Here is a 20,469-nt window from a genome sequence, read left to right as displayed (position 1 = left end):
CAAATTTGTACAGGCCTATGTACCTGAAAGGGAGGTCGCGGTTGATGAGTCTCTCATTGCTTTCAAGGGGAGACTCCTTTTCCGCCAGTATGTTCCCTCTAAGCAGGCGAGGTATGGCGTGAAGCTGTACTAACTTTGTGAGAGTACCTCAGGGTACACTTACAAGTTTTGTGTACGAGGGGCGAGATTCCCGTATTCAACCCCCAGAATGTCCCCCCACTCTGGGTGTTAGCGGGAAACTTGTGTGGGACCTTATGCACCCACTGCTAGATAAGGGTTAACACTTGTACGTGGATAACTTTTATACCAGCATTCCCTTGTTCAGGTCCCTCGCCGCCAGATCCACGTCCGCTTGTGGGACCGTGCGGAAAAATCAACGCGGCCTCCCTACCCACCCCCTCCAGGTACCTATCCCCAGAGTGAGACCTGTGCCCTTACCAAACCTGCTGCTGGTCAGATATAAGGACAAGAGGGATGTCCTTGTACTGTCCACAATCCACGGTAACGGCATCAGCCCTGTCCCTGTGCGAGGTACCGCAGCAACAGTCTTTAAGCCCGATTGTATCGTCGACTACAATCGGTATATGGGAGGAGTTGATCTCTCTGATCAAGTCCTCAAGCCATATAACGCCATGCGCAAAACCCGGGCATGGTACAAAAAAGTTGCGGTCTGCTTGGTACAGGTTGCCTTGTGCAACTCTTTTGTACTATCCCGAAGCGCTGGCAGCACAGGGACATTCCTCCAATTCTATGAGGCAGTCCTCAAGGACCTGATCTTTTCTGACCGGGAAAGAGCAGGCCGGAGTACCTCGGGAACTGGAGGCGCCCGGATCGTCCCTGGCCAACACTTTCCCGGTGTGGTCCCCCATACTGGAAAGAAGGGACGGACCCCCAAAAACTGCAGAGTGTGTGGCAGGAGGGGGATACGGAAGGATACCACTGCTCAGTGTGACACGTGCCCCGCCATCCGGGCCTCTGCATTGACGGTTGCTTCAGGGAGTACCACACTTCTATGGAGTACTACGTTTATATCCCAATTTAGCCAATGACATCGGATAAAAAAAAACTGGTTCTCAGACCAAGCGATCAAAAAGTCATATGCCCCCCAAAATAGTGCCAATAAAACCGTCCCCTCATCCCGCAAAAAATTAGCCCCTACCTAAGATAATCGGCTAAAAACAAAAAAAAATGACTTTTAGACTATGGAGATACAAAAATGTTTTTTTTTTTGTTTATAAAAAGATAATATAATGTGAAACATAAATAAAAAAAAAGGTAGTCATATTAGGTATCGCCGCGTCTGTAAGAATCTGCTCTATAAAAATACCCCCCAACACCTCAGATGAACACGGTAAAAAAATAAAAACGGTGCCAAAAAAGCAATTTTTGGGCAAATTTTCCATTTGAATGTTTTTTTCCAATAACAAAGTAAGGGTTAACAGCCAAACAAAACGTAGTATTTATTACCCTCATACCGCCGTTTACAGAAACACCCCATATGTGGTCGTAAACTGCTGTATGACCAAACGGCAGTGCGCAGAAGGAACGCCGTATGGTTTCTGGAAGGCAGATTTTGATGTCGTTTTTTTTTTTTTCTTTTTATGGCACCATGTCCCATTTGAAGCCCCCCTGATGCACCCCTAGAGTAAAAACTCCATAAAAGCGACCCCATCTAAGAAACTACACCCCTTAAGGTATTCAAAACTGATTTTACAAACGTTGTTAACCCTTTAGGTGTTCCACGAGAGTTATTGGCAAATGGAGATGACATTTCGGAATTTCTATTTCAGGTAACCTTGCCTCACAAAAATGTAATATAGAGCAACCAAAAATCATATGTACCCTAAACTAGTACCAACAAAACTGCCACCTTATCCCGTAGTTTCCAAAATAGGGTCACTTTTATGGAGTTTCTACTCTAGGGGTGCATCAGGGGGACTTCAAATGGGACATGGTGCCAAAAAAGCCAGTCCAGCAAAATCTGCCTTCCAAAAACCGTATGGCATTCCTTTCCCTCTACGCCCTACTGTGTGCCCACATATGGGGTGTTTCTGCAAACTACAGAATCGGGGCAACAAATATAGCATTTTGTTTGGCTGTTAACCCTTGCTTTGTTACTGGAAAAAATGGATTAAAATGGAAAATTTGCCCAAAAATGTTAATTCTCTCATTTCATTCCGATTTGCCAATAACTCTTGTGCAACACCTAAAGGGTTAACAACGTTTGTAAAATCAGTTTTGAATACTTTGAGGGGTGTAGTTTCTAGAATGGGGTCATTTTTGGGTGGTTTCTATTATGTAAGCCCCACAAAGTGACTTCAGACCTGAACTGGTCCCTAAAAATTGTTTTTTTGAAAATTTCTGAAAAATTTCAAGATGTGCTTCTAAACTTCTAAGCCTTGTAACATCCCCAAAAACTAAAATGTATTTCCCAAAATGATCCAAACATGAAGTAGACATATGGGGAATGTAAAGTAATAACTATTTTTGTAGGTATTGGTATGTATTATAGAAGTAGAGAAATTGAAACTTGGAAATTTGCAATTTTTTCAAAATGTTTTGAGTCCTTAAGGAGTTAATAACTATTTCCCCCCCTAAGGGGCCAGAACCTGGGATTTTATTTTTTTCATCACTTGTCCTCTTCCCCCTGATAGAGCTCTATCAGGGTGAATAGGACCTCACACTGTCCCAGCTGCTCTGTGCACACAGCATCAGGGATGTTACCAGGGCTTCAATAGTGTCCTGGCTGCCATGGTAACCGATCGGAGTTCCTTAGGGGTTAACTGCCGCTGATCGCAGCTCCCTGTCAGGGTGTCGGCTATGCGATTCTGCTGCCGGCACCCGCCTCCTGTATTATTATGTGTTAAAGGGAACCTGTCACCTGAATTTTGGGTATAGAGCTGAGGACATGAGTTGCTAGAGCGCCGCTAGCACATCCGCAATATCCAGTCCCCATAGCTCTGTGTGCTTTTATTGTGTAATAAAACCGATTTGATACATATGCAAATTAACCTGAGAGGAGTCCTGTCCCTGAGATGAGTCACGTACAGGACTCATCTTAGGTTAATTTGCATATGTATCAAATAGTTTTTTTTACACAATAAAAGCACACAGCTATGGGGACTGGGTATTGTGGATGTGCTAGCGGCCATCTAGCAACCCATGTCCTCAGCTCTATACACAAAATCCCTGTGACAGGTTCCCTTTAAAGACGTGGGTGTAGCAGACATCCCAACCTGCAAAAACTCATTTCCGGGAGGTTTTCTTTTTTTTTTTTTTTTTTTTCTTTCACAAACTTTTTATTACATTTTCCAAACATATGCAGTATCTGCACACTTTGCTCTATGGTGTGGAGGACTGGGCTCATTAACCTGCCTCAAATTATCATATTTATGTATAGGATTAAAGGGATTCTGTCACCACCTATAAGTAGAGATGAGCGAACTTCTGTTTTAAGTTCGGCGTCTAAAGTTCGGGTTTGGATTAGCGGAGAATCCCGATCTGGAACCGGATATGGATTCCGACTTCCGTTGTGGTCCGTGGTAGCGGAATCAATAATCGGCCATTATTGATTCCGCTACCACGGACCACAACGGAAGTCGGAATCCATATCCGGTTCCAGATCGGGATTCTCCGCTAATCCAAACCCGAACTTTAGACGCCGAACTTAAAACAGAGGTTCGCTCATCTCTACCTATAAGCCCTGTGAGCTAAACATATGCTCATGTCCAGGGTAGCATTCTGATTTCTAAGGTGGCCTTATAAAAGCTATTTGTGGCTTTATTCTGCGGAAAAACTGGTTTTACTAACCTGTCAATCACTGAATTAAGGTGCCCAAGCAGGGGAGGTCTGTGGATGCATGGTGCCCGGCCGCACACATCGCCGTTCGTGCCCAGCGCTGCCTTCTACTCCTCAGTGCCGCCTCTCCCTCTACCTGCGCGTGCGCACAGCCTCAGCCTGATGCGCCGTTGCGGACTGCTGGCATCGGCTTCTTCTTGCACTGTGCGCACGCGCCGAGAAGGGGACACTGCTACAGGTTGCCGGAAAGGTTTACTGTGAGTAAACCTTTCCGGGATATATTGTTTCTCATGCGGGCGTCAGTATTGAAAAAATGGAAATATGATACCGGGGATAAAAGTATTGGTAAATTTCGATACCTGCAACAACCCTACTCCTATGTACAAGAATATAACTACTATAATAGTGCCCTCAATAAATAAGAATATAGATGTAGTGTCACATCTTGATTTGCCATGAATACATTTTAGTGTTTTCTGTCTGTTCCAGAAATACATTAAGTATCAGGGATCATCAAGCTTAAAGATTATATAAATCTGGGTGTGAATATGCTGTACACTTCTCAACATTGAAATTGCAACACCAAGAAGGACAAGCTGTAAGGTTCTGTAAATCGAGAAAGCAGGTGTCGCCAAGATCTGGAGATGATCACATTTTCAAGCACCTAGCTCCAATCTGACATGTGGGAGGGGCATAAAAACCAGATTAAAATCAAAGTGTTTTTTTAACTACAAGAAACCTCAAAAATCTGATAAAGTTGTGTGCAATGATTTTGTGATACCTCCTGTTCATCGACACGCCACCTATCTCCACCTGAGAGGCCTTGGGTTATCACTCTGGCAGTTCGCTATTCCCAAAGGCCGCAATGTCAACACCGTTCAACGTTGCAGGTTCTTGTGGTTGAACTGGAATGACAACAAAAGGGTTCATAGAGTTGAACCTCTGCACGGATGGATCATCTGATTAGAAGACTGGTGCATGTGGATTCTGTACTGCAAGTGAAATTGGATGTCACATCCCAAGCCTAGGGCGGCAAACAGTGTCTATATAGACGCTCAGAAGGTATCTGCATGACATTGGGCTACAAGCCAGACATCCAGCTACAGACTGACCTCACGTCAGTGCTCTCAAAGGCATTGCTGATTCACTGAAGGTCTGTCTTCTTCCTTGATGATTCTCGTTTTTGTCTCGGATGCAATGATAGCCCGAGATTAGTCCGGAGACCATATGGGCAATGCATTGAAGAGGTCTTGGCAAAGGAACGTCACTAGTCCTACTCCCAGTATTATTGTGTGGAGTTGGCATAAGGTGTGGTAGTCAGACCCCCTATAGTCCTCATTTTAAGTACACTAACAGCTCGGCGTTACATTAATTTGGTCGTACAACCAGTGGTATGGCTATCTCTTCAAAGTGTCCCTGGAGCAGTTTTTCAGCATGACAACGCCAGGCGTGTTACTGTGGGCAGCCGGCGTGGCCTAACTGTGCTTCCGTAGCCTGCAGCATCTCCAGGCCTGTATCCCATTGAGCACATCTGGGATGTCATTGGTAGGCTATTGCAAATGGAGCTGCCAGTAGCGGATCTTGATGATTTGCGTGCCCAGTGCATTCATCATGTGAGAGAACATTCCTCAGACAACCATTAATAACCAAGCGTACCAAGGTGTGTATGTGGTTGTTTTCTGCGTGTGGCGCTCATACTCCATACTGAATAAATTGAAAATGGGGCGACGCTTAGTGTATAATAATTGACAGTCATCCGAATGTAAATGGTCTTGTGTAGATCAGAGCTTCCTGGATTATTACGGGCAGGTTTAATCCAGCTATTTACGCTCGAGGTATGCGTCCAGCTGCTCCTACAGATAACGGTGATCCAGTGCAGCATGCTAATCCTAAGCTGATGGCGGTAATCTTATTATACAGACTCTTCTCTGGAGCTGTCACATAGAGCAAGAAACGAAGCCTGGAAATTCAGTAGGAATCTGTGGTGGGTAATGAGCATCAATATGGAGCCTCGCCGCCCTGCAGTACTAGGCACCACGTGTGCTGCCCTATAGGATCTGTGCCCATGAGTAGACTAAATATCCAATTTCTAGGTCAAAAGGTGAAGCCAGAAGTCTGTCCGCTTTGTCTTTTTGCCCTACTCCAAGGGGCGCTCGTTTGCATTAACCTAGGCCGATGCAAAATGAATGGAGGGGAACGATCCCTACCACGGTCATTCCTCCCTCATTCCAGTTCTGTCAATTTATTGGTAGCACGAATTACACGGTGAGATGTGCTGACGATTATCGTACACCTTTCATCCTAATAAAATATGCAAATCAGCCGACAAACGAGCGATTGCCCCAGGTGAGTTTAAAGGAGCATCACATGCTTGAAACAATCTTATTTATCCACAATTTTGAAAGGGTGCCAATAATTTTGTGACATTATGTCCAATTTGCTTTTTTTCCTCCCTTTTTTGGTTTTGTTCCAATACACACAAAAGGAATAAACATGTTTATAGCAAAACATGTCAGGCTACTTTCACACTTGCGTTCGGGACTCCGCTTGTGAGCTCCGTTTGAAGGGGCTCACAAGCGGCCCCGAACGCATGCGTACTGCCCCAATGCATTCTGAGTGGATGCGGATCCGCTCAGAATGCATCAGTCTGGCACCGTCTGTCCTCCGCTCCGCTCAGCAGGCGGACACCTGAACGCTGCTTGCAGCGTTCGGATGTCCGCCTGGCCGTGCGGAGGCAAACGGATCCGTCCAGACTTACAATGGAAGTCAATAGGGGCGGATCTGTTCAAAGGTGACACAATATGGTGCATTTTTCAAACAGATCCGTCCCCCATTGATTTTCAATGTAAAGTCTGGACGGATCCGTTTGCATTATCATGAACAAAAAAAATAAAAATAAATTGTTTTTTTTTTGTTCATGGTAATGCAAACGGATCCGTTCTGAACGGATCTAAGCGTTTGCATTATAGGTGCGGATCCGTCTGTGCAGATACCAGACGGATCCGCACCTAACGCAGGTGTGAAAGTAGCCTTACTGCAATACTTTTCTGTGAGAAATACTTCATTTTCTTGAAAAATTTCAGGGGTGCCAACATTTACGGCCATGACTGTAGTCATATGCACTGCTACAGCCAATGGCTGGCTTCAGCAGCATGTCATGTGACCATGTCCACAGCCAGCCGGACGTAATCCAGCATTAGAAAATGGAGACGGGCGGCATGGAGCAGGTAAGTAAGAATCTTCTGTTCCAGTGGTCAGTGGCCATGCCGTAGAAACTTGTTAAAAACTCCTTTTAGCCGGAAAACCCCTTTAAGTGGCGACATTGCCTTCCATTCTGCCTCATGAGCTTCCGCAGAGGGCGGCGCTCATTGGTTATTACCGCCTCCTGCCCTGCAGTAAGCAGTAAGCCTTTTCGCTTAGGCCTGTTTCGCACTTATGTGCCATGTAATACATCTGGATGCATCAATTTCGGCCGGATCTGGTTGTATTAAATCTAAACTGAACAAACCGGTTCTGGTATGAAAATCATTGCAAATCAATGGGCGCTGGGTCTGGTTTATTTCGCCCCCCCAAAAAAAAAGAAAAAACGGATTCGGCACCTTTGACTTGCATTGATTTTCACACCGGATCCAGCTTGTTCCATTTCGCAGACCGGTCCGGTCAAAAAATGCAGCAAAACGTAACAGAACGCATCCTGATAAATTTTGTCCCCACTGACAATAAACAAAGGACAAAACGGATCCGTTTGGGCCCAGTTTTGAGATACTCTGCTGGATCTCTTACAGGGGGTTCAGACCTGAGCGTTCTGAAACGAGCGCTCTGTATGCGCGATTGTACGGGCGTTTACAATCGCGCCTACAGAGACAGGCGTGCACACATTGTCGCGCGTTCCCGAATTTCTATGTGCGGGAACGCGCGACAAACGCCCAAAAAAAAGCTCAAGAACTTGTTTGAGCGTCGGGCGTTTTACAGCGCGATCGTACGCGCTGTAAAACGCCCAGGTGAGAACCATTCCCATAGGGAATCATTGGTTTCTCCTTGTTGAGCGTTTTACAGCGCGTAGGAACGCGCTGTAAAACGCTCAGGTCTGAACTTAGGGTAAACCGGAAAGCCACAACGCAAGTGTGAAACAGGCCTTACTTGCAGGGAAATCGGTTACTGGTAACCCTTTAATGACCAGGCCTGAAAAGGCCTTAATGAAGAGACCTTTTTTTGTGATTTAGCGCACATGCAGGGCCGGCCTTAGGTGTTCAGGCGCCCCTGTGCGAGCTAACCTTGTGGCGCGCCCCCCCCCCCCCCCAAAAAAAAAAAACTGCTTGTTGCTGGCATCATGGCATAGGCTGGCTGACTATCCAACCAAGTAGTTACCAGCCCTCACACCCCAAAGGCCGGTGTAATGTTATACTTCCCTAGTTCGTGAGATTTCCCTACCCTCGTCACTTCCGGTCGCACCGGACATGACGTGAGGAGGTGTGCAGCATCGCGCAGGCGCACAACGACAGGTTAGGGAAATTTCACAGCAGAATGCGCAAGCGCCAGGAGCCTCGCCGGCGGTTAGGGTAGGGAAAAAACTATGGGCCAATGCGCAGTGATCGGATGGATGTTTTCAGCTGAACACCGGCCGACACTGCGCATGCACCGGGAGCCTCACCAGCGGTTAGGGAAGGGAAAAATTTACGTACGGGCCAGTGCTTTTTCCCTACCCTAACCACTGGTGAGGCCCCCAGCGCATGCGCAGTGTCGGCCAGTGTCCAGCTGAGAAAATTAGTTTCCAATGTAGTATTAATAACTAACCAATTAAATAATAAACATATTGCATTGTCTACTTACCACCAGGACAATAAGATGATCTGGACTCTGGCTGCAGTCTGGCTCTGGGGACTCCATTGTCACTCCCCCCCCCTTCCCTCGTCACTCTCATTATTCCCCCCCCCCTAATCACTCTCATTATTTCCCCCCCCCATCACTCTCATTATTCTCCCCCCCCCCATCACTCTCATTATTCTCCCCCCCCCATCACTCTCATTATTCTCCCCCCCATCACTCTCATTATTCTCCCCCCCATCACTCTCATTATTCCCCCCCCCCCCCGCCATCACTCTCATTATTTCCCCCCATCACTCTCATTATTCTCTCCCCCCCATCACTCTCATTATTCTCTCCCCCCCATCACTCTCATTATTCTCTCCCCCCCATCACTCTCATTATTCTCTCCCCCCCATCACTCTCATTATTCTCTCCCCCCCATCACTCTCATTATTCTCTCCCCCCCATCACTCTCATTATTCTCTCCCCCCCATCACTCTCATTATTCTCTCCCCCCCATCACTCTCATTATTCCCCCCCCCCATCACTCTCATTATTCTCCCCCCCCCATCACTCATTATTTCCCCCCCCCCCCCAGATCACTCTCATTATTTCCTCCCCCCCCCATCACTCTCATTATTCTCTCCCCCCCATCACTCTCATTATTCTCTCCCCCCCCCCATCACTCTCATTATTCTCCCCCCCCCCCATCACTCTCATTATTCTCCCCCCCCATCACTCTCATTATTCCCCCCCCCCAATCACTCTCATTATTCCCCCCCCATCACTCTCATTATTCTCCCCCCCCATCACTCTCATTATTCTCCCCCCCCATCACTCTCATTATTCTCCCCCCCCCATCACTCTCATTATTCCCCCCCCCCCCCCGCCATCACTCTCATTATTCCCCCCCCCCCATCACTCTCATTATTCTCTCCCCCCCATCACTCTCATTATTCTCTCCCCCCCATCACTCTCATTATTCTCTCCCCCCCATCACTCTCATTATTCTCTCCCCCCCATCACTCTCATTATTCTCTCCCCCCCATCACTCTCATTATTCTCTCCCCCCCATCACTCTCATTATTCTCTCCCCCCCATCACTCTCATTATTCCCCCCCCCATCACTCTCATTATTCTCCCCCCCCATCACTCATTATTTCCCCCCCCCCCCCCAGATCACTCTCATTATTTCCTCCCCCCCCATCACTCTCATTATTCTCTCCCCCCCATCACTCTCATTATTCTCTCCCCCCCCCCCATCACTCTCATTATTCTCTCCCCCCCATCACTCTCATTATTCTCCCCCCCCCATCACTCTCATTATTCTCCCCCCCCATCACTCTCATTATTCCCCCCCCCCATCACTCTCATTATTCCCCCCCCCCATCACTCTCATTATTCTCCCCCCCATCACTCTCATTATTCTCCCCCCCATCACTCTCATTATTCTCCCCCCCATCACTCTCATTATTCTCCCCCCCATCACTCTCATTATTCTCCCCCCCCCCATCACTCTCATTATTCCCCCCCCCATCACTCTCATTATTTCTCCCCCCATCACTCTCATTATTTCTCCCCCCCCCCATATCACTCTCATTATTCTCTCCCCCCCATCACTCTCATTATTCCCCCCCCCTATCACTCTCATTATTTCCCCCCCCCCCATATCACTCTCATTATTTCCCCCCCCCATATCACTCTTATTATTTCCCCCCCCCCCATATCACTCTCATTATTCTCCCCCCCCATATCACTCTCATTATTCTCCCCCCCCATATCACTCTCATTCTCATTATTTCCCCCCCCCCCCATATCACTCATTATTCCCCCCCCCCCCCCCATATCACTCTCATTATTTCCTCCCCCCCCCCCCCCTCCCCCTTTTCACTCTCTTTTCCACCTCTAGTGTAGCGTGGCCGAGCTCTGTTCGATCCGCGGTACAGGAGCATTTGTTTCCTGTACCCGGCCGGACTGACAGGAAGTGCACACTAAGTGAGCACTTCCTGTCAGTCCGGCCGGGTACAGGAAACAAAAGCTCCTGTACCGCGGATCGAACAGAGCCCGGCCACGCTACATTAACAGCACACAGCAGGCGCAGGCAGGCGCTCAGCCTCAGCCACTCAGGCGGCGCAGAATGAGGGGCGCCGCCAGCCGCCCGAACTTATATAAGCAAGTTTTTTTTTTTTAAACCGCAACGTGCGCCCCCTGCTGAATACAGGGGAGGGGAAGATGGAGGGGGCGGGGGCCCGCCCCGTGGGAAAACATAAGTGCCGCCTCGCCTGCCCATATTACATTGCGGGCTGTCGGCCGCCCGGCGCCCCTGTTGCTATGGCGCCCTGTGCGGCCACACAGCCCGCACACCCCAAAGGCCGGCCCTGCGCACATGCAAGGTTCAGATGGTTGTCATTTTTTTTCTGGATCTACAACAAGTTTGGTGCTTTTTTTTGCCACTCAACTTTTATACAACTGACATGCTATAAAGGTGTACACGTGGAAAATCCCTTTAAATTAAAGGTGTATTTTTACCCAAATCATAAAATCAGCTGTTTCACAGTAGTTCAGAAGTTAAAGCGATAGTCAAAGTTTGATAACGATGTTTTATTTACTTCCAGAGATAGCAGCATTTTTCTCTTTTCTTCTGGCGGACATTTTTGATAGTGTCAACAGGAAGTGCAGCAATAATGAGTGTCTATAACGGGTGTTTAATTATCCTTCCAGGAATTGCTGGTAAACACATGATTAAAGGGCACTTTCACACTTGCGTCGCCGGAACTGCCTGCCGGATCAGGCAAAACGTATGCAAACTGATGGCATTAGTAAGACTGATCAGGATCCTGATCAGTCGAAAAAATGCATTGAAATGACAGATTCGTCTTTCCAGTGTAATGCGGCAAAACGGATCCGGCATTTATTTTTTTCAACTTTTTTTCAGTCTGCGCATGCGCAGAACGGAAGGACAGATCCGGTATTCTGAATGCCGGATCCGGCACTAATACATTCCTATGGGGAAAAATGCCAGATCCGGCATTTAGGCAAGTCTTCAGTTTTTTTCGCCAGAGATAAAACCGTAGCATGCTGCGGTTTTATCTTTTGCCTGATCAGTCAAAATGACTGAACTGAAGACATCCTGATGCATCCTGAACGGATTGCTCTCTATTCAGAATGCATGGGGATAAAAACTGATCAGTTCTTTTCCGGTATAGAGCCCCTGTGACGGAACTCTATGCCGGAAAAGAAAAACGCAAGTGTGAAAGTGCCCTAAACATGCTGACAAAATTACAGTTTTTACTAAAGAGCGAGTTCAAAGGTGACAACCAATATGGCTGCACTTCCTGTTGTCACGTTATAAAAAATGGCTGCCACAACGGAATAGAAAGATGGCGGTATCTCTATATGTAAGCAAAACATGATTACCAAACTTTTTCTTACTGTTCTGACTTTTGATTTACCGACATATAGGCGATTTTATGTTTTTTAGATGGAGATCCCCTTTAAATATGATTTCTGCTGAGAAAAAACAAAGGCCACAATTAAAAGCATTCATTTTTTATTGAAAACATACATGCCAGGGTAAAAACACACAAATGACAAATACACAGACAGACATATAAAAAAAAAAAAAAAAAAAACATGGTTCCTTATTGCTGATGTGATTAATAGAAAGATAAATGTGCCTAGGACCGTGCCGGAACATGAACGTTACAAATGTACCACATAGCACTGCTCATACCAAAAAAGATTGTGGATAAAAACCAACCCCCATAGGGCCAGGATGGCCAACCTGTGGCTCTCCAGCTGTTGCAAAACTACAACTCCCAGCATGCCCAGACTACCTACAGATATCAGCCTACAGTAGGACGTGGTGGGAATTGTAGTTTTCCTGCCATAGGGGAAAATATTTGCAATTAAAGGGGTTGTACAGGATTAGAAGAAAATGGCTGCTATCTTCCAGAAACAGCACCACCCCATGTCTATGGGTTGTGTCTGGTATTGCAGCTCAGCTCCGCTGAAGTAAATGAGACTGAGCTGCAATACCAAACACACCCTGTGGACTGGGGTGGCGCTGTTTTTCTATTCTTGTGCAATTCTTTTAACAGTCAAGCCTCGTTCAAACGACTGTAATGTGGACACATTTTGGTGTCTGCAAGCCCCAAACGCCACGAGGTTTAATTCCAGATGGTCTTGTGGCTGGAATACAAATGCTAAAATTGGTACAGAAAGCTTTAATTACATGTATTAATTAGCTTTAATTACATAAATTAAGAATCTTGTTTAAAGGGGCTGAATCACCCCAAAACATTGGTGGCCTATCGTTACGATATGCTACCAACATCCGACCATTGAGAGAGAGGGGGGGGGGGAAGGGTGTCTGACCACCATGATCCCCAAGCAGCCCTGTTGCCATCGCCATCTTATATCACCAGCAAATTGCGGGCAGGCACAGCGGCCACTGATTATTATATATAAAATTGTATTTCTTTTTTATTCATTAATTTTTTCCTTTTGTCCACATGACAGCCCGCAATCCAGACAACACATTACAGCTACCACTGCACACAACTTGTCGGGTTTATAGCGATTCATAATCAAAATACATTTATATATCGAAGGTGTAAATCGTGGCCGGAGACTGAATCACATAAATAAGGCATAATATAATAATACACACGACGTGACAAATTCAGTGGAAGTCTCTGGTCAAAAATAAAATACATTTATGTGAAAAAAAAAATATTTAAAAAAGACAATAAAATGTAAAGAAAACCGCCAATGTTATCATTCAAATCGTTAAGACTTATCAAAAATGCAAAGAGGACCTTTGCCTTATGATCAAGTAAAAACAAAACAAAAACTACAGGGCGCATGGGTAGGGTATGCAGCCATAGCTGTGGATGTTGTACCACTGTGGCCATTGTAAAAATAAAAATAAATGGTGCGAGTTTGTCAATATTTGACCAAAAGTGCTGCTTCTTTTGACACCTGAATTTGGCGGGAAAAGTGGGTGGGGTTTAAGAGTTACGGCAAGTCACATGGTCCAGTCTGGATTTTTTTTTTTTACAGCAGGCTCATCAGCAAGGCCCCTTGTTGTAATGGGGGGGGGGGGGGCTTGTTGCTCCCTTAAGCAACAAGACCAGGCAAAGCTGCTACCTTGAACCCCGAATATCTAACCCCCCAGGGGTCTAATGCCCCTAGACTGATTGCAGATGAGCATTTACAGAAGCAAAGTACGACACTGGTCAACAAGTCTGAAAGGCGCCCGACGGACCCCGCTGACTTATCATGGGGTTTCCTCTCTGGAAATCTCTTCCAGGCAATTTAATGGAACGCCTATCTCTAGATGCGGTCGGACTTGTGTAAACCCGCCAACTGTTCATGAATATACAGATGGTATAAAAGTCATTATAATGAAGTATCAAGGGTCTCTCACCAACATAACGCGCTAAATGATAGGACAGTCTAGAGCAGGAATGTCCACTCTCTAACCAACAGAAGATTATAACTCCCATCAGATGCCAACCACAGCGGATGGGAGTTGCTGTGGTTACAGATGGAAACCCTTTGTCCAGCATATCTACCGTCAGAATTCGGAGGTAATAATTTATACTTTATGGGATGCACAGACGTTTCGCATCCAATTCCATTTATATACAAGTACAAGCCCCAAAAATCTTTTTCACAAGTGCAGCTATAATGGGAATATGAGCATTGCACCCCCTTGACAAGTAGTATTTGCATAGATTTTTCTGCTTTACTATCTACTATACTCTTCTGCAACCTGTTTTTACTGCTCCAGTGCAATAAAAATGAAGCAACTTTGCAAATCTCGATCAAAAATGTACTACCGTATTGTGTATACAGCTTCTGTGCAGACCTATGTGTCTCTACGGTGACAGACTACAAACAAACCCTTGTGTAGTCTGATCCTGCAGTCGTCTTAGGGTACTCTTACACTTGCATTTTTCTTTTCCGGCGCTGAGTTCCGTCACAGGGGCTCTATACCGGAAAAGAACTGATCAGGCATATCCCCATGCATTCTGAATGGAGAGTAATCCGTTCAGGATGCATCAGGATGTCTTCAGTTCAGTCGTTTTGACTGATCAGGCAAAAGAGAAAACCGCAGCATGCTACGGTTTTATCTCCGGCGAAAAAAACTGAAGACTTGCCTGAATGCCGGATCTGGCATTTTTTCCCATAGGAATGTATTAGTGCCGCATCCGGCATTCAGAATACTGGAATGCCGGATACGTCCTTCCGGTCTGCGCATGCGCAGACTGAAAAAAAAGGTGAAAAAAATAAATGCCGGATCCGTTTTGCCGGATGACACCGGAAAGACGGATCCGGCATTTCAATGCATTTTTTCGACTGATCAGGCATTTTTCAGACTGATCAGGATCCTGATCAGTCTTACTAATGCCATCAGTTTGCATACGTTTTGCCTGATCCGGCAGGCAGTTCTGGCGACGGAACTGCTTGCCGGATCCCTCTGCCGCAAGTGTGAAAGTAGCCTTACTCCACTGCCTCCTCATTTGGCTATCCCGCAGGCGACACTTGATACTGGGTTTGTTTGTCATCGGTAACCATGGAGACACATAGATCTGCACAGGAGCTGTCTATATATAAAAAAAATAAACTTACAAAGTTGGTTCATAATTTTATTTTAGATGCACTGGAGAAATAGAAAATGGTTGCAAAAGTGGACATATCCTTTCAGGATACGTGTGGGGGTGGCGGTACGGTAAAAAGCCACTCCACTACCACATCAGAAAATATGCACAAAAGCGACAGCAAAGATTGGTTCAGCTTTTTCTTAAAAAGACCGTTCTAAATATGGTACTTCGTGAACTGTTACTGGGTAAAACTGCAGTTGTGGTTTTTACACGTGATTTTTGTCCAGTGAGGTTTTAATTTATTTAAAATTTTTTTGTTCTCTTGGTATAATAATCATATTTTTAACACAAGTTTCACAGTTTAAGGGCTCATGCACGCGGCCGGCCATGGGCGTATTAAGGCCAGCAAACAGCAGGTCCACAATATGCGGGCACCACCCGTGTGCTCACCGCATCCTGTGTCTGCAATCTGGAAGGTCCGGTGCACAACGGAGGCACAGAACCCCACGGAAGCACTACGGAGTGCTTCCATGGCCCTTCTTTCCGTCCTCTGCACGCAAAAAAACAGGTTCTATTTTTTTGCGGTGCGGACGGATCTCGGACTCATTCAAGTTGAATGGGTCTGTGTCAGCCGCATGGATAATGCCCATGCATTGGGGACTGCAATGTACACGGTCGTGTGCATGAGTCTTAAATGGGTTTTTGCAGGAGTAAAAAACGGATCAATATCTGATAGGTAGGAAACCCGGCACCTCCACCATTCAGCTGTCTGAAGAGGCCGTGGCACTCTAGTGTGGCTGGTGACTTCACGTTCATCGGTCACATGGTCTATGTGCAGCTCAGTCCAATTTAAGTGAATGGACATGTACCAAGCACAGCCACTATAAAATGGACAGCAATGTGCTTGTGAGAAGGATGCAGTGCTCACCGATGCACCTCAGCCTTTTCAAGCAGCTGAATGGTGGCAGTCCTGGGTGTCTGAACCCCACCTGTCAGATACTGATGATCTATCCTAAAGAATAGGTCATCAATATTGTCCTCCTATAAAACCCCTTTAAAGAGGTTTTCTGGTACTCAGATACTGACAGCCTATCCTCAAGATAGGTCATCAGTATCAGATTGGTGGGCATCCAACACGCTGCACCTCCACCAGAGCGGGACACTATACAGTGGACGGACCCAAAAGGTGAACGTTCTGGCCACTGTTGTAGTAGCCACGCCGCGTTCTGCAGGCCAGCTCCCGTTCACGTAGACGGGAACGGAGCTGCAGTACACCAGCGCCAGAAAATACACAGTGGACTGAGCCTTCCGTTCACTGTATAGTTTCTGGCGGCTGCCCAAAACAGTTAGTCGGACATGTTGGACCCCCCACCTAGCCGATATTGATGACCTATGCTGAGGATAGCACATCCATATCTAAGTACCAGAAATCCACTTTAAATAGGATGTCCCATTACAAACAGTTATCCCCTATCCATAGGGGACTGGTGGAGGTCTGACCGTTGGGGCTCCCACCGACCAGAAGATCAGGGACCATGTTCCTCCCCTCTTTGAATGGAGCATCGTTCACGCTTGCGTGCTTCTGCTCCATTGAACTCTATGGGATTGCGGACAATAGCTGAGCGCCTGTACTCCCCTATCTCCGGCACTTTCATAGAGTTGGTAAACTGGTACAATCATTCCAAGTAAACTGAGGCCTAATGGGAAACCCCATTATGGGGAGTAACAAAAATAGGCCTCACAATGGATGGAATTTTTTTTTTCTAGCAAAACACAGCAAAATTCCATATAAAGTCCATAATTTCTGATAGTCAATCACAAAAATGCAAAAAAAATAATAATAAAAACATATAAAATGAGCCCTATAAGCTGTCGTCTGTTATGTGCTTTGGCGTGTTGGCTAGACACAACGACCACCCGAAGGACTGTTTGACTGTGAGGTGGCAGATTGCAAGTGGACGTATGAGTAAAATAGCTACCATTGCTGTGTTATAATATCATACTTGTATATAAGAACCCCTCTAATCAACTGTTCTTAAAGGCTGTGAACACCTCGAGGGCAATTTTGGTTTTATGATTGCATTTTACTAATGTTGGGCTAAAAGTCATTTTTTCAATTGGTCTCTATTTAAAATTTTAGCAGTTTTTGTCATACATGGTTAACTCTTTGCCTAGGTGTGAGCATCTTACTATATAAGTACTGTATATCCGTCATCTTTGAATATTACAAATACTTATTTAACCATATCCTTCATATCAGTAACATAAGAACTGAGCTATAATGAGTGTTTTTGGGGGTAGGAGATCAGAGATAAGGAGAACAGGAAACAGTATAAACACAGAGCCTACTGCTAGAGAATCTCAAGGCTGTACAGAGAAAGGGGCTGAACATTTAGAAAAATTAGAGTAGAATGCAATAATAAATAAAAAAAATGCCCCCAAAAGTGTCCATAGTCTTTAATAAGATCCCCTACAGACCAAATGTGTCACAAACATTACCTCAGGAGTTGTAATAATCTTGTCCCTTATGGCAACTAGAGGTCAACTTCCATTTTGTAACCTGCACTGGGAGAAATGAAACTTTGATTGGTTGCTATGGGTAACGCCCATTTTCTCCTCTGAATTCATAGCCAGACCTATGTATATTTAACAACATTCCGGTTGGTAAATTCAGGTCATGTAAGCTCCACCCCCTGGAACGCCCCCAAACTGCCCACTTGTAGGCAGGCTTCCACAACCCAAATTTGTCGGAACGGTCTCTTAAAATTAGGGACAGTCCCTGAAAATTCGGGAATGTTGGCAACTATGGCCTACATTCCTTTACAGCCCAGTTTGGTGACAGTAGTGCCATGGTAGAGTAGTTAGTTGCACCATGTGCTGCAGGTTGCTAGGAAACGGGGAAAAAAATAAAATAAAACCCACAGGCCGGATAAATGGCAGCCATTTTGTATCACACAGGAAAAGCATTGGCAGAAAATGCTCAAAATGACCTCCATGGATAGTAGAAATTGTGTCAAATATTGGTCCAAGTTATAACTTTTTTTTTTTTTTTTTTTTTTTTATATTTCACAAAGATGTTCCCCTGGCATGGTTACTGCCATGCCAACACTTTACTTGGCAGTGCCAATTCTGATGGTTAACAAAATGAAGGAAACATAGGTCCACAATGAGAGACGTTGGCTGTAAACTTGCAAATCGTGTCAGATAAAAATCGCAGATCGCCTCCGAGAAGTCCCAGTGTTGGGTCATTTTGCAAAAAGCTGGCAAACTCGATATAAAAATAAAATAAAAATAAAGTGTAAAAATGCAATATTTCTGGATTAAAAGCTTAAACCAAAAACCTGGTAATAAATAGTCACAAATCCATAGAAAAAGAAGAAGTGAAGGGGTAAAGTGCAAACGGAAGCACCAGGGAGTTGTGGGGTCTTGTTAAATCCTAATCTGGTAGCCAACATCATTGAGGGTGCTGAGGTCCGCTGGCGTCCTGTCCATTGTGGCCGGCCTAGGAAGAAGATAACAGGAAGAGGTTACCGGGTGGAGCCGACAACATGAACTGTACACAGCTCCTAGCCAAAAATACCTGGCTACTTTTGCCCACACTAAAGCCTGTATTACACCAACAGATTATCTGACCAATATCTGTCCAATCAGACCAATAGTTGGTGTGTATAACAGGTTAGAAAATCTGTCACATAATCTGTCGGTGTAATACAGGCCTTAGCCAACTAACAACTGGAAGAAAATATGATTCCAGGATCAGACTACACAGTGTTTGTTTGTGGTCTGTTACCATGGAAACACATGGGCCTGAATAAAGATTGTAGAAACAAAATCAACAGAAATTTTTTGATTAAAGACATTTTCTCATCTGAGACACTAGTGGCTTATAGCTAGGATATACCACCAATGTCAGACAGGTGATACCCACACCTGTCTCCCGAAAAGGACCCCCTTAGTGAGCGGAGAGCAGCCATGCACGTGTTGTGGTCGCCCTCCATTCATTTCTAGGAGACTGGTAGCTCAGCTATCTCCTGCAGTCCCATAGAAGTGAATGGAGCAGTGGACGCACTTGCGCAGTGCGCTCTCTAATCATTTCTATGGGACTTCCCAAAAGAGCAGAGTGCGCCCGCTTGGCCATTTTCAGAATTCCCATAGAAGTGAATAGAGAGCATGCCATGAATGCGTGGTACCGCCCTCCTTCACTCTTGGGGGCCCATTCTGGGCATAGGTGGGACCCACACCAAGAGATATGCCACCAATGTCTCAGATGAGACAACCCCTTTCACAACATTTATCAACCTATCCAAAGGATAGATGATAGAATGTATGATCGATGGAGGTCCGAACACTGGGACTCTCACCAATCGAGAGAATGCAGCAGTGGTGCACATGCGCTCTATTGCTCCCTTCACACAGAGGACTCTGTTCTCGAGATCGGTGGGGGTGCCAGGGGGTTGGTTCCCCCGCAATCCTACATTATCACCTATCCTCTTCTGTCAATGAATATATTATATTTTTATTATATATATATATAATGTCGTCAATAAATATATTTATATCTTTTTTGGAAAGCTGGGTGATATCAGCATGTCATCTGTACCTTGAAAAAGCTGGGTCACAACTGGTATCATCTATAAATCATAATGTTTTAAGAAATATAATAAAATATTTAAAACATTTTGATTTCTTAATAAAAATCATGCGAGCGATAACAATTTCTTGACTGGCGCTCAGGTTGCCTGTGATCTTTCCTTCCTGACATCATGGGAAGAATCCTGACCTTCTGGTACTGTCAGACCAATAGCAGGATGCCAGGCTCACTTCAGTTCATTCAAGGGTATTCTGTCATCCTGGAATCTGGTGACGCAGCCGGCAGCTGGCAGCAGGGCGGCATCTTCCCCTTCTGATACCAGGATGATAATGCAGTGATTCCACAAATAGACTCCTGTGTTATTACTAATCCCCACTCTCAAAATACTTCTAGGCCAGGGGTGAATGGGGGAAGACTGACGCTGTGACACAAGCGCTATAATTGTCAGGGAGGCAGCAGCGTCACACGTGCCAGGGCCATTAATTCATGGGTAAATATAGGCCTCTGTGTCAGCAGCCTTTACTGTAGGGTATGTTTGGATACATGCTGCTTATTTCTGTCTTTGGCTTTTGTGTAATCCTTGACAACACTAGTATTTACCGGGGGAAAGAATTAGGCACAGCTCAATGGAGAGGGTTGGCATGCCTTGGCGCATCACACAGA

At 45.6% G+C, this 20,469-nt stretch overlaps 1 protein-coding gene across 1 annotated transcript in view; it reads right to left on the bottom strand.

Annotated features, from left to right (window-relative positions):
- Window positions 1–15,028: 15,028 nt before the first annotated feature.
- Window positions 15,029–20,469, bottom strand: part of VASH2 (vasohibin 2) — a 90,314-nt gene continuing 84,873 nt past the window's right edge. Inside the window, exon 8 of the mRNA XM_044291487.1 lies at window positions 15,029–18,717. Within this exon, the coding sequence (XP_044147422.1) occupies window positions 18,645–18,717 (73 nt within the window). The 3' untranslated portion in view covers window positions 15,029–18,644. The remainder of the gene's footprint in view (window positions 18,718–20,469) is intronic.

Source organism: Bufo gargarizans, chromosome 4, assembly GCF_014858855.1.
Source record: "Bufo gargarizans isolate SCDJY-AF-19 chromosome 4, ASM1485885v1, whole genome shotgun sequence".
Taxonomy (NCBI): Eukaryota; Metazoa; Chordata; class Amphibia; order Anura; family Bufonidae; genus Bufo; species Bufo gargarizans.
This window is presented reverse-complemented; position numbering and strand designations above follow the sequence as displayed.